Genomic DNA, 17,785 nt, shown 5'->3' with positions numbered 1-17,785 from the left:
CTTAGCATACTTACTTGGAAAGGAGAATGACACAATTCTGGGCCCTCCGGCCATCAATCACAGAGAGCTCTTTCACCTTCCGTGTGGAGAGGTAAAGGTCTTCTGTTGAACCCATCTCTTTCTGCAAATAATTCAAAAGGAAGGGAAAACAATCAGCATTATGTTTCTCACCCAAGACTGATAGACTTAGCTGAATGTAATCAACAAAACCCATCCCAACCTGGGAAAATCCACCCACATGGAGAGAAAAGGAGACAAGAAGGGCAGAAAACAAGTAGGCAGATCCTGTACTACTAGACAAACAGAAATCATTCATTAACACCTATGAGATCATCTTTGATTGCAAATACTGGACCTGATTCTCACCTATTAGACCCACTCTAGCAACACTTAATTAATTAATACCTTTAATCATACAGAAATCAACACATTTCAAAGTTCTCTGTATATCCCTATTGCCAACCTCATAATTGGGAAAAAAATGGAAAATCTCCATCCAAAATATTTGTCACGGTATGTATTTGCAAACCCAGTCTGAACATCCAAAAGTCTCTGTCTCCTTGTCCTGCCTAAACACCACAATCATGAGATTTATTTCACTTCCAGAGATTGGCTTTTTCTAGTTACTTTGAGTATCTTTTAATACTATGCCTTAAAGAGTAGAGATAGAGGTAATGCCAAAAGGTGTTAATTCTGGATAACAGATTTCTAGTTACCAACAGAGAAGGTGGAATTAGAAACAGGATGGGTTTTAATTTTCTCAGCTAAGTGCTGCTGGAACCTCTTCAAAAATGCCTTTCCATGGTATCCATATCGTCATGCCTTGAGATTTATCAGTATAATATAGCTTTGAATGCACTCTTCAAATAGCAATGTGACTTTTTTCTTAGGATATAACAGCAAGCATTCTGAGTCAGATCAAGAGGTCCATCTACCCCAGTATCCTGTCCCTGACAGTGGTCAACAGAAGATATGCAGAGAAAGGTCATGGCAAACATACAGTTGTGCCTTCCAGAATTCATTCACAGGAATCAAGGTTTTGCAGCTCAAGGCTTACTTATATCAGCATGAGTAATCCACTCCACAAGATTTTGACAGCCAACTATTTGAGAGTTAAATGTAAATCACAGATTTATATTGTGAGTTGTGCCATTCATAGGCAGGTACAATGCACCAGCTAGCTGAAGACAAGCACTAAATAGTTCTGATGGGTGTACCCAAAGTGTCTAGCTTGGCAGAAAAAAACTGCAATGTTACTCGATACATCAACTAGTGTTTCTGGAAAAAAAAGGAAAGATTGGGTATTGGGCAAGTTTATTGTTTCTGAGAGAATAACTAACACTGGCAAAAAGCCAGGCATCCCCAGTATAATCTGGCATGTAGAGATGCCAAAGTTTTCCTGAGTTTCCTCAATATGCTGGGAGGAAGACAGGGGAATAGGGAGACAGGCAGCTGTTGAAGGTAAGGCATGTACTTTTTGGTCTGTGCACTTGATTTTTGAAAGCTTCACTGTCCCTCACTACCTAATGGTTGCAGACGCCTGGTTACAGTGTTAACCAGCGTCCATACCAAGGCAAAACCAAATTCTTTCAGGGTTTGCCTCTATATGTAGGGTGGGGGTTCAGATGGTTTCCCCTTAAGTCATGTAGTTGGTATAATAGTCTCCATGCTATTTCCAATTCCTCAGCCCACAAGGTTCAACACAGATGAATAACTTGAACTGTTCAGACACGGCCCACTCCTAGGTCATAAAGAGTGGCCTAGTCCCATTTAAAAATATGTTCCCTTCAGCTCTTACTAAGGAGAGAGATATTTATAAATACTTTGAGTTGTGTGTAAGCAAAAGCAGATGAAGCCTCAGGTTTTACTGAAACCAGATTGCAAGATTAGTTGAAGGAAAACAGATTGCATATGGACTATCTGCATTTTCTCAGACACAGAAAAAAAGGAGCAAGAGGGCAGTAGTAACCAGCTTTTGTGAGACAGGACAAGCACACAAAGTCAGAATAGCTAGAGCTGTTGTGAACCTGACAGGTCCATCTTTACCAACTTCCCATCTGGGATAACATTATGTTATGTGCTTCAAATTGTGTTTTAGATTTAAGATTTTAATTGTAAATTCAAACATCAACCAAAATTTCAGTGCTGGGATGAGCAGATATGTGGAATGTGTTCATCGTATTGGTGCCCTGTTTCAAATACAGTTTGATTTTGGTTAGCTGCGGAATTTGTGGTCTGGTACCACAGCAGCACCCTAGGTTCAACTAATTATCAATACTTACAGAGAACTGTTTCTACCATATTGATTTGCTTCATGGTACGCACTGCCATGACGAAAGCCAGTAAATGGCCCAGGGCCATGTGTTAGCTTACTCGGTTGCAGAGGTCCTGACTAGACTTTCCAATACAGTTCCCTGAGCGCTCATGGTGAGGACTACTTTCTTCTGAAGCCACTAGAAACACTTATGATGACACCTAACAACCCTCTTCTGAAAGCATTGCTCTTCCCAAAAGTGTTGTGAAGAATTTTGCTTAAGGTGATGAATAAATTGAGAGGTAGTCAGTTTGAAGATGTGTGAGCAGTCTGATACCTCTACTTTGTCTAAACACCATTTCTGTCTTTCACTGAGCTTTCTAAGGGCTTCAGCAGTCTGAAAAGAAGTAGGCCTTCCTCCAGTCTATTCCTCCTGCTCCTCGCCTCGCACAGATCCTTCTGCCCAACCAAAGTGCCTGCCAGTTTCACAGAAAGAAAGATTTTAATGGGAACAGGGGGAGTGAAGGCACCCTTAGAGCCCCTTTTGTTCTCCACTACAGAGACTATTACTTTGGTTAAGGAAGAGTTCACATTCAAATTCTCTTTTGTCCCTGTCTTCTTCCTCAAGATCATCAAAAAAGGGATTACAGACACCAGCAGAAACCACAGTGAGACAGGAACTACTTCCTATTGCAGAGCTAATACAAGTAAAAGAATTTTTTTACCATCTTCCCGTCACAGAAAGCAGAGGTGCAAGGGCATATGAAGGAGTAGCATAAGATGAGTCATGATTCCATAATGGCATAGTGCAGGACTTCAGCTTCCCACACACTGCAAGAGGACCAGGAGGCAGAAAATGATACTCACCTGCTTACAGGAGGAGGGGTTAGTTAGCAGGTCCTATGCAGGCAGCAGCCACAAATAACAAAGAAGGAAACATGCAAAAAATTAGTCACAGAGAAAGATATCAAGTTTAACAAGGCAGCTGAACACACACTGTTTTCTAAGAGAATAAAATGCTTAGCAAGTAACACTGACCCAGATGGTTCAAAGGTATTTCAGCATTTCTTTGCACATTTTAAATTGGTAGATGTTGGGCAGCTAAGAGTTCTAGGTCTTTTCTGAAAAGAATAAATTCAGCCTCCATAGCATAAATCTCTTGGGTCTTGAAATATTAACTAGGATAACGCTTAAATACCTTTGAAAATCTACTCCGGAACCTTACTGGAGGAACTGCCAAGGTTAAAACTTGAGAGTCAGTTCTCCTCTCCTGATGCACAGGCAGTTTATCATTATTAGTTTAACAACTTGTTTTAACAGCACATTATACCCTTTAACAACTTACAGCCAAGTATATTGAAAGCATTCTGTAACGACTAAAGAAGCTTTACAGTGCTACTGGGTGACACACACCAACAATTTCACAACATATTCCATACTCCAGGAAAACACCAGATATACTAAGTTAAAAGGTCAATATTACGCAGTAAGATTGGAGCAAGGTCAAAAGACAACTGTTAGAATTCTCAGTCCAGCATTGTACACTGGACAATTCTGCTTTCCCTCACAGTCGTCAGAACCAACACACTTAGAGAGAGGAGAAGAGACCCTTTTTCATTAAAAAAAGAAGAAGAAAAAAGCTGTTTAATGTAAATTAAACTGGAAAAAATATGAAGATCATGTTAATAATAACAAAGAAAGAGATGTCTTTATCTGTACTCATTCAACATTTCAGACACAAAAGAGCAGGGTTTTTCATCAACATTTTAATTACTGACATTTGGATAAAGTTTAGAAGTCACAAACTCAGGTTAAATACATACATGGCCACAGTGGAGTAATTCCAAAAATAAAAGAGGAGGAGAGACTACGTTCTCATATGATTTTGATTCTAAAGCAATTTTGATTGCTCGGTCTTACAAAAAAAAAAAAACCAAAAAAAAACCACCAAAAAAAAAGAAAAACCAATGAGGATTTGTTCATTGGAATTCAGTTCACACTGGAGTGAGTATGGACGAAAAAGAAAGTATCACGTAAAGTAATAATAATAATGGAATATTTTTAGGAGGATATGACACCAAAGCCTCAACAAAAGCTGGTAAGGCAACAATGGACCTAACTAAAAGAAAAATAATAGATTACGTAAGGGATAGTCTAGTGACTGAAGATGCTGTCATAAAGTGTATTTAATGATGATGGAAGACAACTGTTCTGAGACCCATGAAGGTCACTCTGAGATGATGGCTCCACTCCAGTGGGCAGGGGTAAGGGTCAAGTTTGTTTACAGTTGAATAGGCCAGGCTGCTCTTCAGTGATTGGTAACACAGCCATAAATATTATAATTCTAACAGAGTCAGCAGACCAAGACCCTTTGGCTTTGGATTCTGGGGTCCAAAGGAAGCAAGGCTTTGCATAGATATTTCTAGTGACTAAGCTGGAATGTTTGCACCCTAAACACTTGAATGGCACCTTGATACTGCTGTGTTTACTAATGTGCACTTGCTACTTGCAAGACAGCTGGTAGCTCAACTTCATAGCTAAGCTTTTGGTACAGGGTCTAAATCCAGTCTTGAAACAGCACTGAAGCTTCATGTACCTTTCTTTCTGTCTGTGAACTAAGTTCTTGTTTCAGGGAAAAGGGTTCACAGAAAGAGAAAGGGACCCACTGAAACAGCAACAGCTATTTGCAAGACCAGAATGAGAAATGATATCTCATCATGCAATAGGTAACATCACATTCTTCACAGTTCAAGTTGGAATGCTTATCCAGGTAGCTGCGAGATAGTAAGTCAGAAGTTATTCATTGGATTAGATAGAAAAATGAGAGAAATGAACAGATGGAAAGTCCAAAGACAAATTGTTTGTTTGTTAATTTTAAGGTACTGAATAAGTTAATTATAATGACAATAGTCATCATTGCTGTAAGGCTTAATCTTAAAGGCTATTTATGGCAAACATGTCTGTGTCTTTTCCTAAAAACTTCAGAGCAATGATCCAGTCTGAAGTGTACAAAAGATCAAATTTCTACGAATATATTCCAAAAGCAAAGGAAAGCTGGGGGATTTCAGGGAGTGCAAGTACAATCCCTCTCCTGATAAATCTCATATAGCAGAGATAGATAGATTGAAGGTAACTTGCTTTCCAAGAAAAAGAGGTGGGGGAGAAAGGGCATTCTAATAAATGGTTGGTTTAAAAGTATGCTGTTTGTTTTACAATCTGTAATTCAGACATTTTCTGTCATCTAGCCAGTTGGGTCAGTTGGCTGTTTTAAAAAAAAAATAGACAAAGCAAAACACAGCTCATTCAGTCACCTTGCCCAGTACTCGGGCAACTACAGACCTTTTCTCTGGATGAATGAGAGAAAGAGTAAGATGGATATCAAACACAAATGTAAAGCTTAGGATCCTTTGGAAGCCAGTGGCTACTGAGATCAAATAGATCATTACCTTTTGGGAGCTCTTGCCTCTGAGAGCTGCCCATTAGTATGAAGTATGCCAATAATAGAAGGTTAAACTCTGCCCAAAATGTCCTCCACACTTCTTTTGGTCTTGTGATTTTTTGAATAATAGCAAAGCAGCAAATGATGCAGCCTGACTGCAAGTGGACAAGGGCTCAGATCACTGTCATGTGTTCTTTCATTCTCCAGAAATCCAAGAAAACAAGTTGTGGAAGTGTTTACCCCTACCTGGTGTCTCTGATACGCAGAGAACATTTTTTCAAAATCTTCTAGGTCCAACACCTTGAATGCCTTTAAATCATCAATCTCATTCCAGATTGTGCCATGGATCCTCTCCTGAAAGAAAAGGTCATATTTTAATGAGATGGCAAAGTTTTTAGCTAAGAACATCCATATAGATCACATATGATTGTATAGATCACTCTTTCCCAATCACTGGCCATATTCCTATGTGCTGTTGTTGTCATTTTAGAGAGCACGCTTTGTTTCAAGAGTTAAAGGAGAAAAAATTAGTATGTTTAAAAAACCAAAATACACACCACTAAGTATTCTGTATTTTTCATAACAGCAAGCCTCTGATGAAAGGGCACATTCCAAAACTAGCAGACCACATCTCAAGCAACATTCATGAACCCACAGTAAATTTCCTTTCAAGAGTGGCCATCTGTCTAACACAATGATTGTGGTCATGATAAAAGAAGTGTTATCATCACGAGGAAAAAGCTTAGGAAGGGCACTGATGCATGACAAAACTCCAGATACATCTTCCCTTCTACAAATTTTGCCCGGTTCTGTTGTAAACCCCAGAGGGTGTGTGGTTCTCATTCTGCCTGTGAAAGTAGTTTAAAATTTTGTTTTCCTTTACTTTCAAGGCTCTGAGTCTTTGAAGTATAATTGTTTCTTATTACATGATCTCCCCTGTCTACATGAGTTCTTTGTTGACACAGATAGACGCAAACTATACCTAGATCTCTGGAAGAGCATCATCCACACTAACTGGAAATGCTCACAACCCATGTGATACTTTATCCTGGATGCCAAGGGATCCTAGCTGCCTGAGAGATGATTATCGAGGAGAGAGACAGGCACAGACTCCTCCAGCTTTGCTGCTGACCAACCCCAGGCCAAATAAGTTCTTGCATAATATGAACTAGCAAATCAGCAGTCATCCTAAACTATGAGAAGGCCTTAGGGTCTCCTGCTGAAATTCTCAGGACAGGTGTCCTTGTTGGCAAAGAGGACACAAAGACTGAATTAACTCCTCCCTCCTACTGACTGTTAAGATGCATGTTGCGTAGGACAAAGTTTAGGCAATTACCTCTTCAGAAAAGGAAAACTTGGTCTTCACACCTAACATAGTCTTTCAGTTCATTTAGTTAATGAAGTGTACCTTTATTGTACTTTGTTAACTGGAAGAATAAGAAATGTGTTGATTAAAAGGAAACGAGAATGGACAAAAGGGACTGTAAAGAGACCTAAGCAAACCCCAGGAGAGGAAGCGCCAGCAGAAGCGATGTAGTGAAAGCCAGGAACAGCAGGCAAGGGCAGTGAAACCCTCACACAGGCTCCAGCTCTGAAGTACCCGAGTTCTACCTACACAGTAAAGTGCATTAACACTTCATTATCAGAACTAATTAGGAACAGGCTTTACTTCCCATTCAGAGTCATCAAAGAAATGAGGAAAATGCGCTAAGCCACAAGGCTCAAAAGGAGTAAGGAAAAACACCTGATGGGAGGATGAAAAGTGTGAAATGTTCTGGAGGAAATTCCTGGCAGGGCAGGCACGGGAGGAAAAACCAACACCCTCTCTCCAGAGGCAGCCTGTGAGTGCCTGAGGGCAAGGAGGGGTGTTGGCAGTGCTATTTACAGTCAAAGCATATACTAGATAGAAGCAGCACCCAATCCTGAACAGGCTCCCCAATTTCATTGTATCATTCCCTGCAATCAGTGTGGCTTTTGTTTCCATAGTAGGAACAAGTTTGGGAGACTCATCCCAGACAAAGTAATAGGTGACAAAGTTAATTTTCCTTTTATCCTAACCCTGGGCTCTATTGCCAATCTCAGCCAAATGCATCCAGGAAGTGTTCATTCTCACACAATGTCCAGGCTGCTTTTATAACCATGAAATATAAATCCCGAGGGATGTATTTAAACAGCAGAGCAATTCTCAGGGTTCCTCACTGTTTCAGATTGATTCATTAAACAATGAAAAGGAAGAATATTTCTTGACAGGAGCCCATGGACATGACTTCAGAAGCCGTCCTAGGAGTCATCACTGGGACAAAGCTGCGAGGATGCCAAAAACCTATATGCCGTGTTTGGCAGAGGGCTGGATGTGACTCAAGGCAACTACTCATGAGAGTCTTGCCCGTCTACCTGTCCAGCTCCAAAACTCTCATGGGAGCGAATTTTCCCTACACATGGCAAGAACAGTGACTACATGCTACATAGCAGCCTAATCTGAATGGATTGCAGAGGTACCAGAACAGGCAGTTCTGAGACTCACAAAGGGATTGCAGAGAGTAGTTCTCATCCATACTTTACCAGAAAAACAACCCAAGGAAGGGAAAATTATTCTCATTTTAATTCAGATTTATTTTAAGACCTAGGTTGAATCTGGTTCTGTACAAGATGATTTGTTTGTTACTTGTCCCAGAAAGACAAATTCCAAAGCAGCACTCATTGCAATGGTGTGCACAAGCAGACCTTTGACACAAACTAATTTTAGCGCCTAAAACCCAAACGAGCTAATCGAGTCAAAGAAAAGAAGAGGCAGGCAGAGGTATAAACAACCTCTGTTATACAAAACATTTGCAATGGGGCTGTCCCTTCTCTTTCTACTTTAAGCTTTGCCCTTCAGAACTTTCTTGTTGCTGCCAGACAATTTCCTACACTGAGCTCTTGCTACTCAGTTATGGATTAACTGGATGATAGTTTCATGTCATCAACCAGAGAGATTGAGCATTTTAAGAAAAATGGACTTGCACAATGTGGTTGCTATGATAGATTATTCCCTCAGCACCATAAAAAATATTTATGGTCCCTAAATAACAATTTAAAAAGAAACACTTTATTTTTTCCCTTTATTCTCTCCTTAAAAAAAAAAAAAAAGAAAAGAAACAAAAGGAGAGACATCACTTCACCGGTAACATGCTTTTCTCCTTGCATTTATTTATTCATTCTACAAGTCTTCCACGATCTGTGGTTCCTCTGTTTTGCACCTCTTGAGAATCAAATCCTAAATCACTAAATTTTCCAGTGTCCTCTGGCACAATGGTGGTACATACTACATAAGGAAACATCATCAGACAAGGCGTTTGCTCCATCAAGCTGAGTTTTTGGAATGTTGCATCTAGCAATTTGCTTGCTATAGAAGCTGCACTTACGCCATTCCATCTTTGTAATCAAGCCAGATTTGCTGAAAGACCTACCAAATGTTACATGGAACTACAAATCATATCAGGCTCTCCTTGGCTATATCTAACAGATCATTTTATTTACCCTGAAAGATAAATAGTGATGCTCTGCAAGACACCAAAATCCATTATGTCTCAATGACCTCACAGAATGGCTGAAAACTTACAGTACTTTGGGAATGCCTTTACTCTGAACCTGTCTGGCAGGTCCAGAGAAACCATAGAAACTATGAGGGTCCTGTGAATACCACAGCAGGCAATCCTGCTTATTTGTTCATTAATATGTGTAAAATATTAACCATCAAAAAGTAAAGTAACTTAAAATTTTAATTCATAATTTCACTATGAGTCTGAATAAAATGATATGAACAGAGTGCATTTTTCACATTTTTCTGTTGATATCAGATCCCTTTCCTCAGTGTAAGAAATATACACTAGGAGCAAAAATTGTATTTCTGGTATCTCTGTTAATTAAGACAGCTGTTTAACCTCGCTGTAGAACTAGGCACCACCAAGGCTATCATGAGTAGATTCACACTGAGATTTTGTAGAAATCTTTCCATTAATTTTGAATCTCCGGCAGCAGTTATGCATTATAGTTTGTTGTGATCCTCAGGCTACTTTAAGGAAGAAAGTTCCAGAAATTAGAATAATGAACAACATTACGGAAACAGGCTTTTAAAAAGTTAGTATCAAAATGAACATTTTCTTGTTTATGTGATTTTTTTGGGGGAGGGTTTAATAATATTTGTGGGTTTTTTAAAATCCTATGTGGTATGTAGAACAAATACCTTTATTCAAAGAATTTCACCCAAGTTTATTTAGGGCTGGATAAAGGAGGACCCTTTCAGATTACTGACTTGAGTCATTATCATCCTGACCCTTAATGGGAAGCTGCTTCTCCAGGCATAAGACAGCAAGCAGCACAGTTGAAGGATGACTTAATTTACTCTGATAACTTCAGATCAATGTATTTATATTATTAAAACATTAATTATATTAATACAGGCTACCAGTGTGCTTGAAACAGGTGCATCATTTGGATTAACCATACATGTCAGGTCCCCTTTTGACCTTAGGTATTGTGTAAAATTCAGAGTGGGAGAAGCAAACTACATTTGTTGTCCAGAAAAAGAGAAAAGAATCTTTCCAGGACATTACAGTGGTAACATTGCAATATCTTTTTCTTGAAAAACAGAGATCCTTGGCACCAGCAGTACTGTAGTGCTGTATGAATGGAATTCACAGACGATGCTTCAGTACTGTACGAATGAAGCTGTGATGTGGAAGGGCTTCACCAGAACTCAGCCCATCCATGCATGTAGATGGCTTTGCCACTGATCATCAGATCACACCAAAGCTAGTGCACACCTTTAATTCTCAAAGGAAATTAGTGCGTTGTTGGAGTTTCCCTGTTAGAAGCATGAATATTTTCCAGTCAAACCTTTTTTCATGGTGTCCATGGGATATGTGGACAATCTGTTATTGTCAACTGCTAAAAGTTTCAATATATTTGATTAGTCTTCTAACACCCAACAGCTTAGTCTTTTCTTTCCAAAGACCGTATCAGCATTGGGAGAAAAGGTGTCATATAAATTGCCCTAGAGAACAGCTTTGATTCTGCTACTAAAAAAGTTTATCACAGACAAATCTCTCAGCCAGCCAGGCCTGTCCATACTCCTCTGGAGCTCTGTTGGCTTCCTCTCATTCCCTTGAGGCAGGTGGCATGGATGAAAAGGGGTTTGCTTTCACATGAGCCGCCTCAGTCCTGGCATCATGTTCACACTTACTTAAGAAGGCTTAGGATAGAGACTCTGTACTAACTGCTTAGAGAAGGATGGTCTAAACAGCATGTGGAGATACCCAAGAGCTAAATAACATCTATGAGCTGGCTGCAGACCTAAGTTTGTGTACAGCTATGTTTCCAACACTGTGTCACCACATACTGGTGCATTGCGGTGCAGACATGCATGTACTCTTTGCTAACTAGACGGGTCTTTCAAAAATCAAAAACATACATAGTGCCAGATGTATTTTTCCTCAAAATATTTTTATGGGGAAAACTTCTATTCATGTGAACTAGAAGTTAAACACTAGAATGAACCACGAGAATACCACGCATGCCTTCAGGCCTCAGTTTCCCATGCTCACAAATTCAAGATATGGTGCTCCCCACCAATGTACTTGCTGTGAGTCTTCATTCATTCATGTATGGCTACTTAACAGTTCAGGAGAACAATGCAGAAGCACTGCAATGGTAATAAAAGCCAAGACAAGGCCATCCAACATACCCATGACTTTTCATTCACAGGATTCACATCCATGTGAACACAAAGAAAGCATCTGGTAGTGAAGCAGGGAATCTAGGATAATGTGATGGCCAAAATGTATTGCCTCTTCTAGGAGCCAGTGAAATTAAATAATTCCATAACAAAGTGCACCCCAAATGACAAGGTTAACCACCTGTGACTGCACCATGACCTCTGCAGTTTTGCAGAGATCTTACTACTTAAAAACACAGCACTGGCAAACACCCGAAAGCGAACCCCCCATCCCTCTTACGCCCCTTTTTCCAACTATTCTGCCTTTCTCAAAATAGCATCTTTTACCCACCTCACCACCCAAGTCTTCAATTTTATTAGCACAGCTGCATTCACTCCTAACCAGAGGGCAGGATAAGCCTACAGCCACTGTACACTAAACAGAAACACCTGTGACTCTCTTTTTCATATACATTCATATATATACATATATTAGTTATTATTTCTTTTCTTCAGAACACTAAGTTCCATGTTCTGCAAAGGAAAATAAATCCCCATCCTTACATTCTCTCCCACCCCCCCCACATGGCCTTGACAGACAAGCACAGACGGTGCAGCAAATATTTCACTTCACTTTATTTTAAAGAAAAGGGGAGAGGGGGAGAGAGAATTCTTGTGGCATTCCAGGGGTCCCTGGACACTCATTCCAAATGCCAGAGTTGGGCCCTGGGTGAGTTTCAGTCTAAAAGAGAACCTGGGTTTCTAGGCAGCCATCCAAACTCAACACAGACACTTTTTTTCTTTCTAAATCAGTTATAAAAAAATTAAGACCTAAAGAGAAGGGAAGGGGGGAAAAAAGAGAGAGAGAGAGAAGTAAGAGAGAGAAGGGGAGAGGAAGGAAAGGCAGCCGAGGTAGCAGAAAATGAGTTCAACAGGAATAATTAAAGTCCTCTCTTTTTATTGCCATTTTGAAGTTTTATTGTCAAGATTGAGAGTTGTAACCATGCAAGGAGAAGGGCAGCTTCACTCTTCACCATGAATTAGCTGTCTTGGTGACAGCTCCTGCTAGGGTACAGGAGGCTGGTTTTGGAGCTATTTCTCACCATGTTTTGCCCACACTGGCTTTGGCCATCCTTCTCCCTTGATGTGCAAGTGAGGGCAGCTCTGGCACACCAGTCCTGGAGATGACCAGCTCTGGCTTATGTATTCAATCCCACTGCAGCTTTCTCTAAATGATAGCATGCTCAGATCTACTGCAACTCAGGCTAATCAGCACCTTAGTCATCACAAGAAATACGCTGCACTGCTGGAGAACTGTGGAGAATCCCCCAAGACAGTTAAAGGCATAAATCAACACTGAGTTACACTAAGGAAGTAAATTAATTGCTGAGACTACTGCAACATCTTACCTCACTCAGCTTAGCCCAGTTGAAGGATTTCAGTGGGTGTGAAGGCTGTGGGATTGATTTCTTCTTCAGGCTGGTGCCACTGCTGCTGAAGGTGGTTGTTGAAGGCGGTGGTATCCCCATGCTGAAGAAAGGTGGTGCTCCTGGTGGGGGAGGAGGTCCTCCTGGAGGAGGTGGTGGAGCAGGAGGAGGGGGACAGCTGGAGAAAGGCAGAGGAGGTGGCAGCGGAGGCAAATTCTCAGACATGTGAGAAGAGGACAAAGCTAATGGGCCACCTGGAGGGGGTGGTGGTGGGGGTGGGAAGGAGATGCTGCCCCCTTGCTGGAAAATAAAAAACACAGAAAAGAAAGCAAACATTTTAAAAGGCACAATAACTCCATGTTGCCAACTGATGTGATTTTATTACAAGTCTCAAAATATTTGATGTTTTCTTTAAAGACTCCTGCACTGAAAGCCATGCAATAAAGGGAGGAATCTCAGCTTTCTTTTAAAAGAAAGGTTCAAGCCCCTGGAGCTGTGGAGAAGAGCTTAAAAAAAGGAACCATAAATGGCTCAGAAAAACAGAAAGCTAGTAAAAGAAGCCAAAATGTATTATTTTCTCCTTGTGTATGAAAAAAAGAGAGAAGTTAAATCTTATGAACTTCTGAACTCCTTAGTTTTAAACCTTAGGATTTGAAATACTGAATACCTGTCATTAGGCCCCACTAATGCAAAGTAGGAAAGCGGAGGAGAGACCTGCAGTGTCTGACTTCTCAGGACCATGTCCTGGCGAGCTGAGGCTCAGGCACACTGCTGGAACAGAAGGAACACCAAGAACGAAGAAGCAACTGCAAATATCATTTCTGCAAGAGCTCGAAGGTAGTACGCTCTTGAGGCATGACAGGAATCCTGTTTCTTCACTAAATTTACTTTCATATGTAGGAGATTTCTCTCTGTTCCACTGAAACAACAACCAGGGCCACCCAACCCAGTAGCAAAAATTATGGCTGGAGGAGGACATGGATGCCTTAGCAGCTCCTGCAAGGAAGGCGGCAGAGAAGAAGGAATGGAGCAGCCCATGCATTATCGATTCTATACAACAGCCTCAGGGATTTCAGTCTCAGCTAAAAACTGAGCAGCTTTTAAGTACTCCTCTTTGTAGCTGGCTAGACAGACTCTCTGTATTGACAACAGAAAGTTTTTCACTCGCGTGCTTTTGTTCATCATTCAACCAGTTCACAGGCTTTAAACAAGATTGGGAAGAGTTACAATCTCATACCGAGAACTCATTAAGTTGAGCCATCAGGTCATTCATTTGGTCCCGGGTCTGGCGCAGCTCCAAGGATTCTTTCTGCAGCTTGTCCTTCATTTTGTTCAGTGTCTTCATCATTTCATCTTTCTCCTGGGTCTTTGTCTCACATTCCCGCTCCTTCTTCTCTAACCTGCTCATCAACTCAGCATGATCTAGAGGGAACAGGAAAGCAGAGCTGATGAAATCAAGCTCATCAACAGTCCCCAAAGAGATGCAGGTTACGCTGAAACAAAGCTGACAAATCTGTCAGCTCAGCTGGGGATGTATAATGAGAGTAGGAAAAAGAAAACAGAGTCTGACTGTCTTGACCGTGATCTTCAGTGATCAAGACGGCAATGTCCAAGTTTCACTTAGACTGTAAAATCACTTCATGTGAGGACCGAGGGAAGCCCCATCCTAAGAAACAAACCGATCACCATAAGACAAAATATATTGGAGAGAACAAAGCAAGTTTCTCCACAAAAGGAAAAGTTGTGCCCAGCTCTGCTGCTTGCTGCTCTGTGCCTGTATCACGATCAGTCTTACCTCCTCCTTTGCCTATTCAAGCATAGAATTTGTGCTCACCTTTCCGAAACTTCTCTGCCTGGTCCCTCCACTGCTTGACTTCATTTTCGTTCACCAGCCTGAAAGATGAAATCAGATCATTTAAACTTGTTCCGAGCTACTCGGGCCGAAAGGCAAGTGGACATTATATGTAGTGAACAGCAAATGGCAACCTGATGAATTTACATGTTTATACAGGATCATACCACTGGTCAGTCTGGTTCCAGATCATGATCCTTACTGTAGCCAACAGGTACTATTATAAATGTGATGGCTTGTTACTCAAAGTCCTGAAAACAGATAAAGGAATGTCTGGGGAAAAATCCTGATACTCTTCTTTCTTCAGATAATGCTCTCAAAGTGCTATGTCTATTTATTTTGAAAAAGAGAAGTTATCACTAAAATAATCATAACCACTGTGGGTTACAAATCATCCCACCGTTAATGCAAGACTAGATTGCTCTCTTTTTTTTCTGCTTTCTGTGGTTCCATTTCTCCTTTCTTATGAGGACAGAAGATGCTTGCTTATCTATTGGGTAATAATATATCAGTAACAAGGCAATACTCAAATCTCATATTGGCACAGCTTTTTCCTGTTACTGACAAAATATGCAGGGCATGCTGGGGATGGATTAGATATGCAGAATGGGGAGTAGCTATGAAAGTAGAAAGTGAACATCACAGGGCACAGGGTCTACATTGAAGTCTGATATCCAGACAGACAGAAAGAGATCAACACCAGTGTATTTTTCCATGACAAGAAACCACTTTTGATTGTTGCTTATGCCTGTAACACAAGGGACTGCAAGATTTTTAGTACAGGAGAATTTGGTTTCATAAGAGGCTTATGTTCTATAAAATGCTCTTTTCAGTCAATAATTCAGAAGAGTAATGGGCCATGAATTACCTGCAGAGGCAGATGGATGGGATGAAGAGTCCAAAAGTTTGGCTAAAAAAGGACTGAGAACAGGGAAGCTGAGATGAGAGCCAGCTCATGTAGCTAGACTTCTCAAATGATGCGCCCTATGGGAAAAAATAATGGTAGTGCCCTCAGCCAAGTCTGTGGGTGAGAGCATGCAGACATTTTATGAAGAGGTAAAAAGTTATGTGTGCTAGTTGGGGACTGCCTTCCACTATTTGAAACCTCTCTAAACTATGTGCTCATTAGTGAGGAATGAGATCTAAGTAGACAGGACCCCCCGCCCCTTTTTTTTTTTTTTTTAAATATCAATGAAAGCTTTCATCAACATTCTGAATGAAAAAAGGCACATGAGGAAGCCTTGTTATAATATCATGGGTATTTTTATGTTCTTCTAACTGGATTACTACTTAAGAGAAATTAGAAGCCAAAGGCAAGGCCCTTGCTAGAAAATACTGTCTGGTTAAGGTATCATTAGAAGGAAATTATTTAGAAGATTAACAAGAAAATGAGAAGCTGCAAGTTAAAATAAAACACTCTTCAGATATATTTTATTTCCTAATCACCTGTTTACTTATCATATATGTATACCTGCATAACAGAAATAAGCAATAATAATGCAGCTTACATTTTAATGATATTTTTGACATTGAAGTTTTCCAATGGAGCTATATCTGGATCATCTCCCCGTTCATCCTGAAGAACAATTTGTTGGAGTATTCTGTCCAGCAGCTGCCATTGCTGGAAGTTTCCTCCATTCCTCTTATCTGCATAGAAAAAGACCAACTCATGAGAACTACCATTTCCATGCCAAAGTGCACAGACTGCACCTTCCTTTCCACCTTCCATTTCAATCTTGTATAGCAAGTTATCGAATACGAAGCCTAACCCCAAACTGTTGCTAGCAGATTATTTACAAACACCTGGCATATTGGAAGAGCGCATAATATGCATGGGCAATTCTCCCGGTTTGCACATTCAGCATGTGCAAACCCTTTCGACACATCCTGGCCTAACAGGATTTTGCACTTCTGCTACCAGAAATCCAGGTCAATACCTAAAGTTCAAGTATTGTCTTAAAGAGTAGTATTAAGGAAATCACTGGGACAAACAATTGCTAGAATTTGTGCATGGCAGTACTTGAATTTAATGAGTTCCTGAAAACATACATTACTTTCTGAAAAATCACATCATAGTACAGCTCCCTAATGTTCCCTTCTCAGTTTGCCTTCTTAATCATGGCTGAAAGTAATGAAGACCAGCACCTAGGAGGATCAAGGCAGGCAGTTCTTTAGTGATATTGCTAGGCCTTTGCTCAGCTGATACACTCTGGAAGCATAACTGAATTATTTTATTACAGTTAACAAGAAGATTCCTGTCACTTCTCTTGAAAATAGATTGCAATTTTTGAGTTCAGAAGCTCTCCATTGATGCACTACCATGACACAGCAGTCTGAAGACTTACTGTGGAACTTCCCAGTGACAGAACAGCTTTCAGTACTGTATTACTTTACAAATGAAATTCCTCAGTGCATTGAGTTAATATTCCAAATGACATCTCTCTCTGGGATTTCCTTGATCAGGACCGCAAGGGCTCTTTCTTTTTTAAAACTTCTAATTTAAAATCATTAAAGGCTCTGACAGTGACTGGAATACTTCAGTTAATTAATTTTATTTGCAAATGCAGAGAGGCCAAGCTGCTGCTTTAAGTATTGCAACAAAAATCTACTGGATACAGTCAGTGTAAGACACTGTCCTTTGGTGCCTGTCAAGTTCTGAATGGAAGACAAGGGCAGTGTGTGTCCTGGTACCTGTGACCCTATACCTACATCAAAGCTTCAACCAGTTCTTCAATACCCCTTGTTCTGGAAAATTGTGATGTACTCACATGGCATCTGCAAGCAGTGCTGGAGGATGGATAATAAATAAGGATAGGCGTCTGTGTGCTTCAGTCTCTTCTTGATCAACTCAAACATCTGAGAGGCGCTTTTTGTATCAATGTGGATCTGAAGTGAGAGAAGATAATGAAAAAACAAGTAAGAGAAAAACAGTGAAAGCCTGACTAACTGTGAAAGTTCTGATCAACATATAAAGGCAAATTTCCAGCAAGCGCATCTTTGCAGTCTTCTGCAGTAACCAGCTCCAAGTTCCAGCGAGGAGTAGGTGTATGGGTTTTTGAGACCAGCATCCCCATCCCCATTCCAGTACAGAAAAGATCCCCAAAGTAAAAGGCTAGAA

The 17,785-nt window shown here is 40.5% G+C and overlaps 1 protein-coding gene across 5 annotated transcripts in view; it reads right to left on the bottom strand.

Annotated features, from left to right (window-relative positions):
* Nucleotides 1-17,785, bottom strand: part of DAAM2 (dishevelled associated activator of morphogenesis 2) — a 201,478-nt gene that overhangs the window by 36,588 nt on the left and 147,105 nt on the right. For 4 of the 5 annotated variants that reach the window (XM_054062714.1, XM_054062715.1, XM_054062719.1 and 1 more), the window contains 8 exons: nucleotides 17,436-17,553; nucleotides 16,176-16,314; nucleotides 14,650-14,708; nucleotides 14,053-14,237; nucleotides 12,798-13,115; nucleotides 5,940-6,047; nucleotides 3,122-3,154; nucleotides 15-121 (listed from right to left, as the gene is read on the bottom strand). In XM_054062714.1, coding sequence (XP_053918689.1) covers nucleotides 15-121; nucleotides 3,122-3,154; nucleotides 5,940-6,047; nucleotides 12,798-13,115; nucleotides 14,053-14,237; nucleotides 14,650-14,708; nucleotides 16,176-16,314; nucleotides 17,436-17,553 — 1,067 coding nt within the window. The remainder of the gene's footprint in view (nucleotides 1-14; nucleotides 122-3,121; nucleotides 3,155-5,939; nucleotides 6,048-12,797; nucleotides 13,116-14,052; nucleotides 14,238-14,649; nucleotides 14,709-16,175; nucleotides 16,315-17,435; nucleotides 17,554-17,785) is intronic. The other variant, XM_054062716.1, reaches the window with a different exon arrangement.

Source organism: Cuculus canorus, chromosome 3, assembly GCF_017976375.1.
Source record: "Cuculus canorus isolate bCucCan1 chromosome 3, bCucCan1.pri, whole genome shotgun sequence".
Classification (NCBI taxonomy): domain Eukaryota; kingdom Metazoa; phylum Chordata; class Aves; order Cuculiformes; family Cuculidae; genus Cuculus; species Cuculus canorus.
This window is presented reverse-complemented; position numbering and strand designations above follow the sequence as displayed.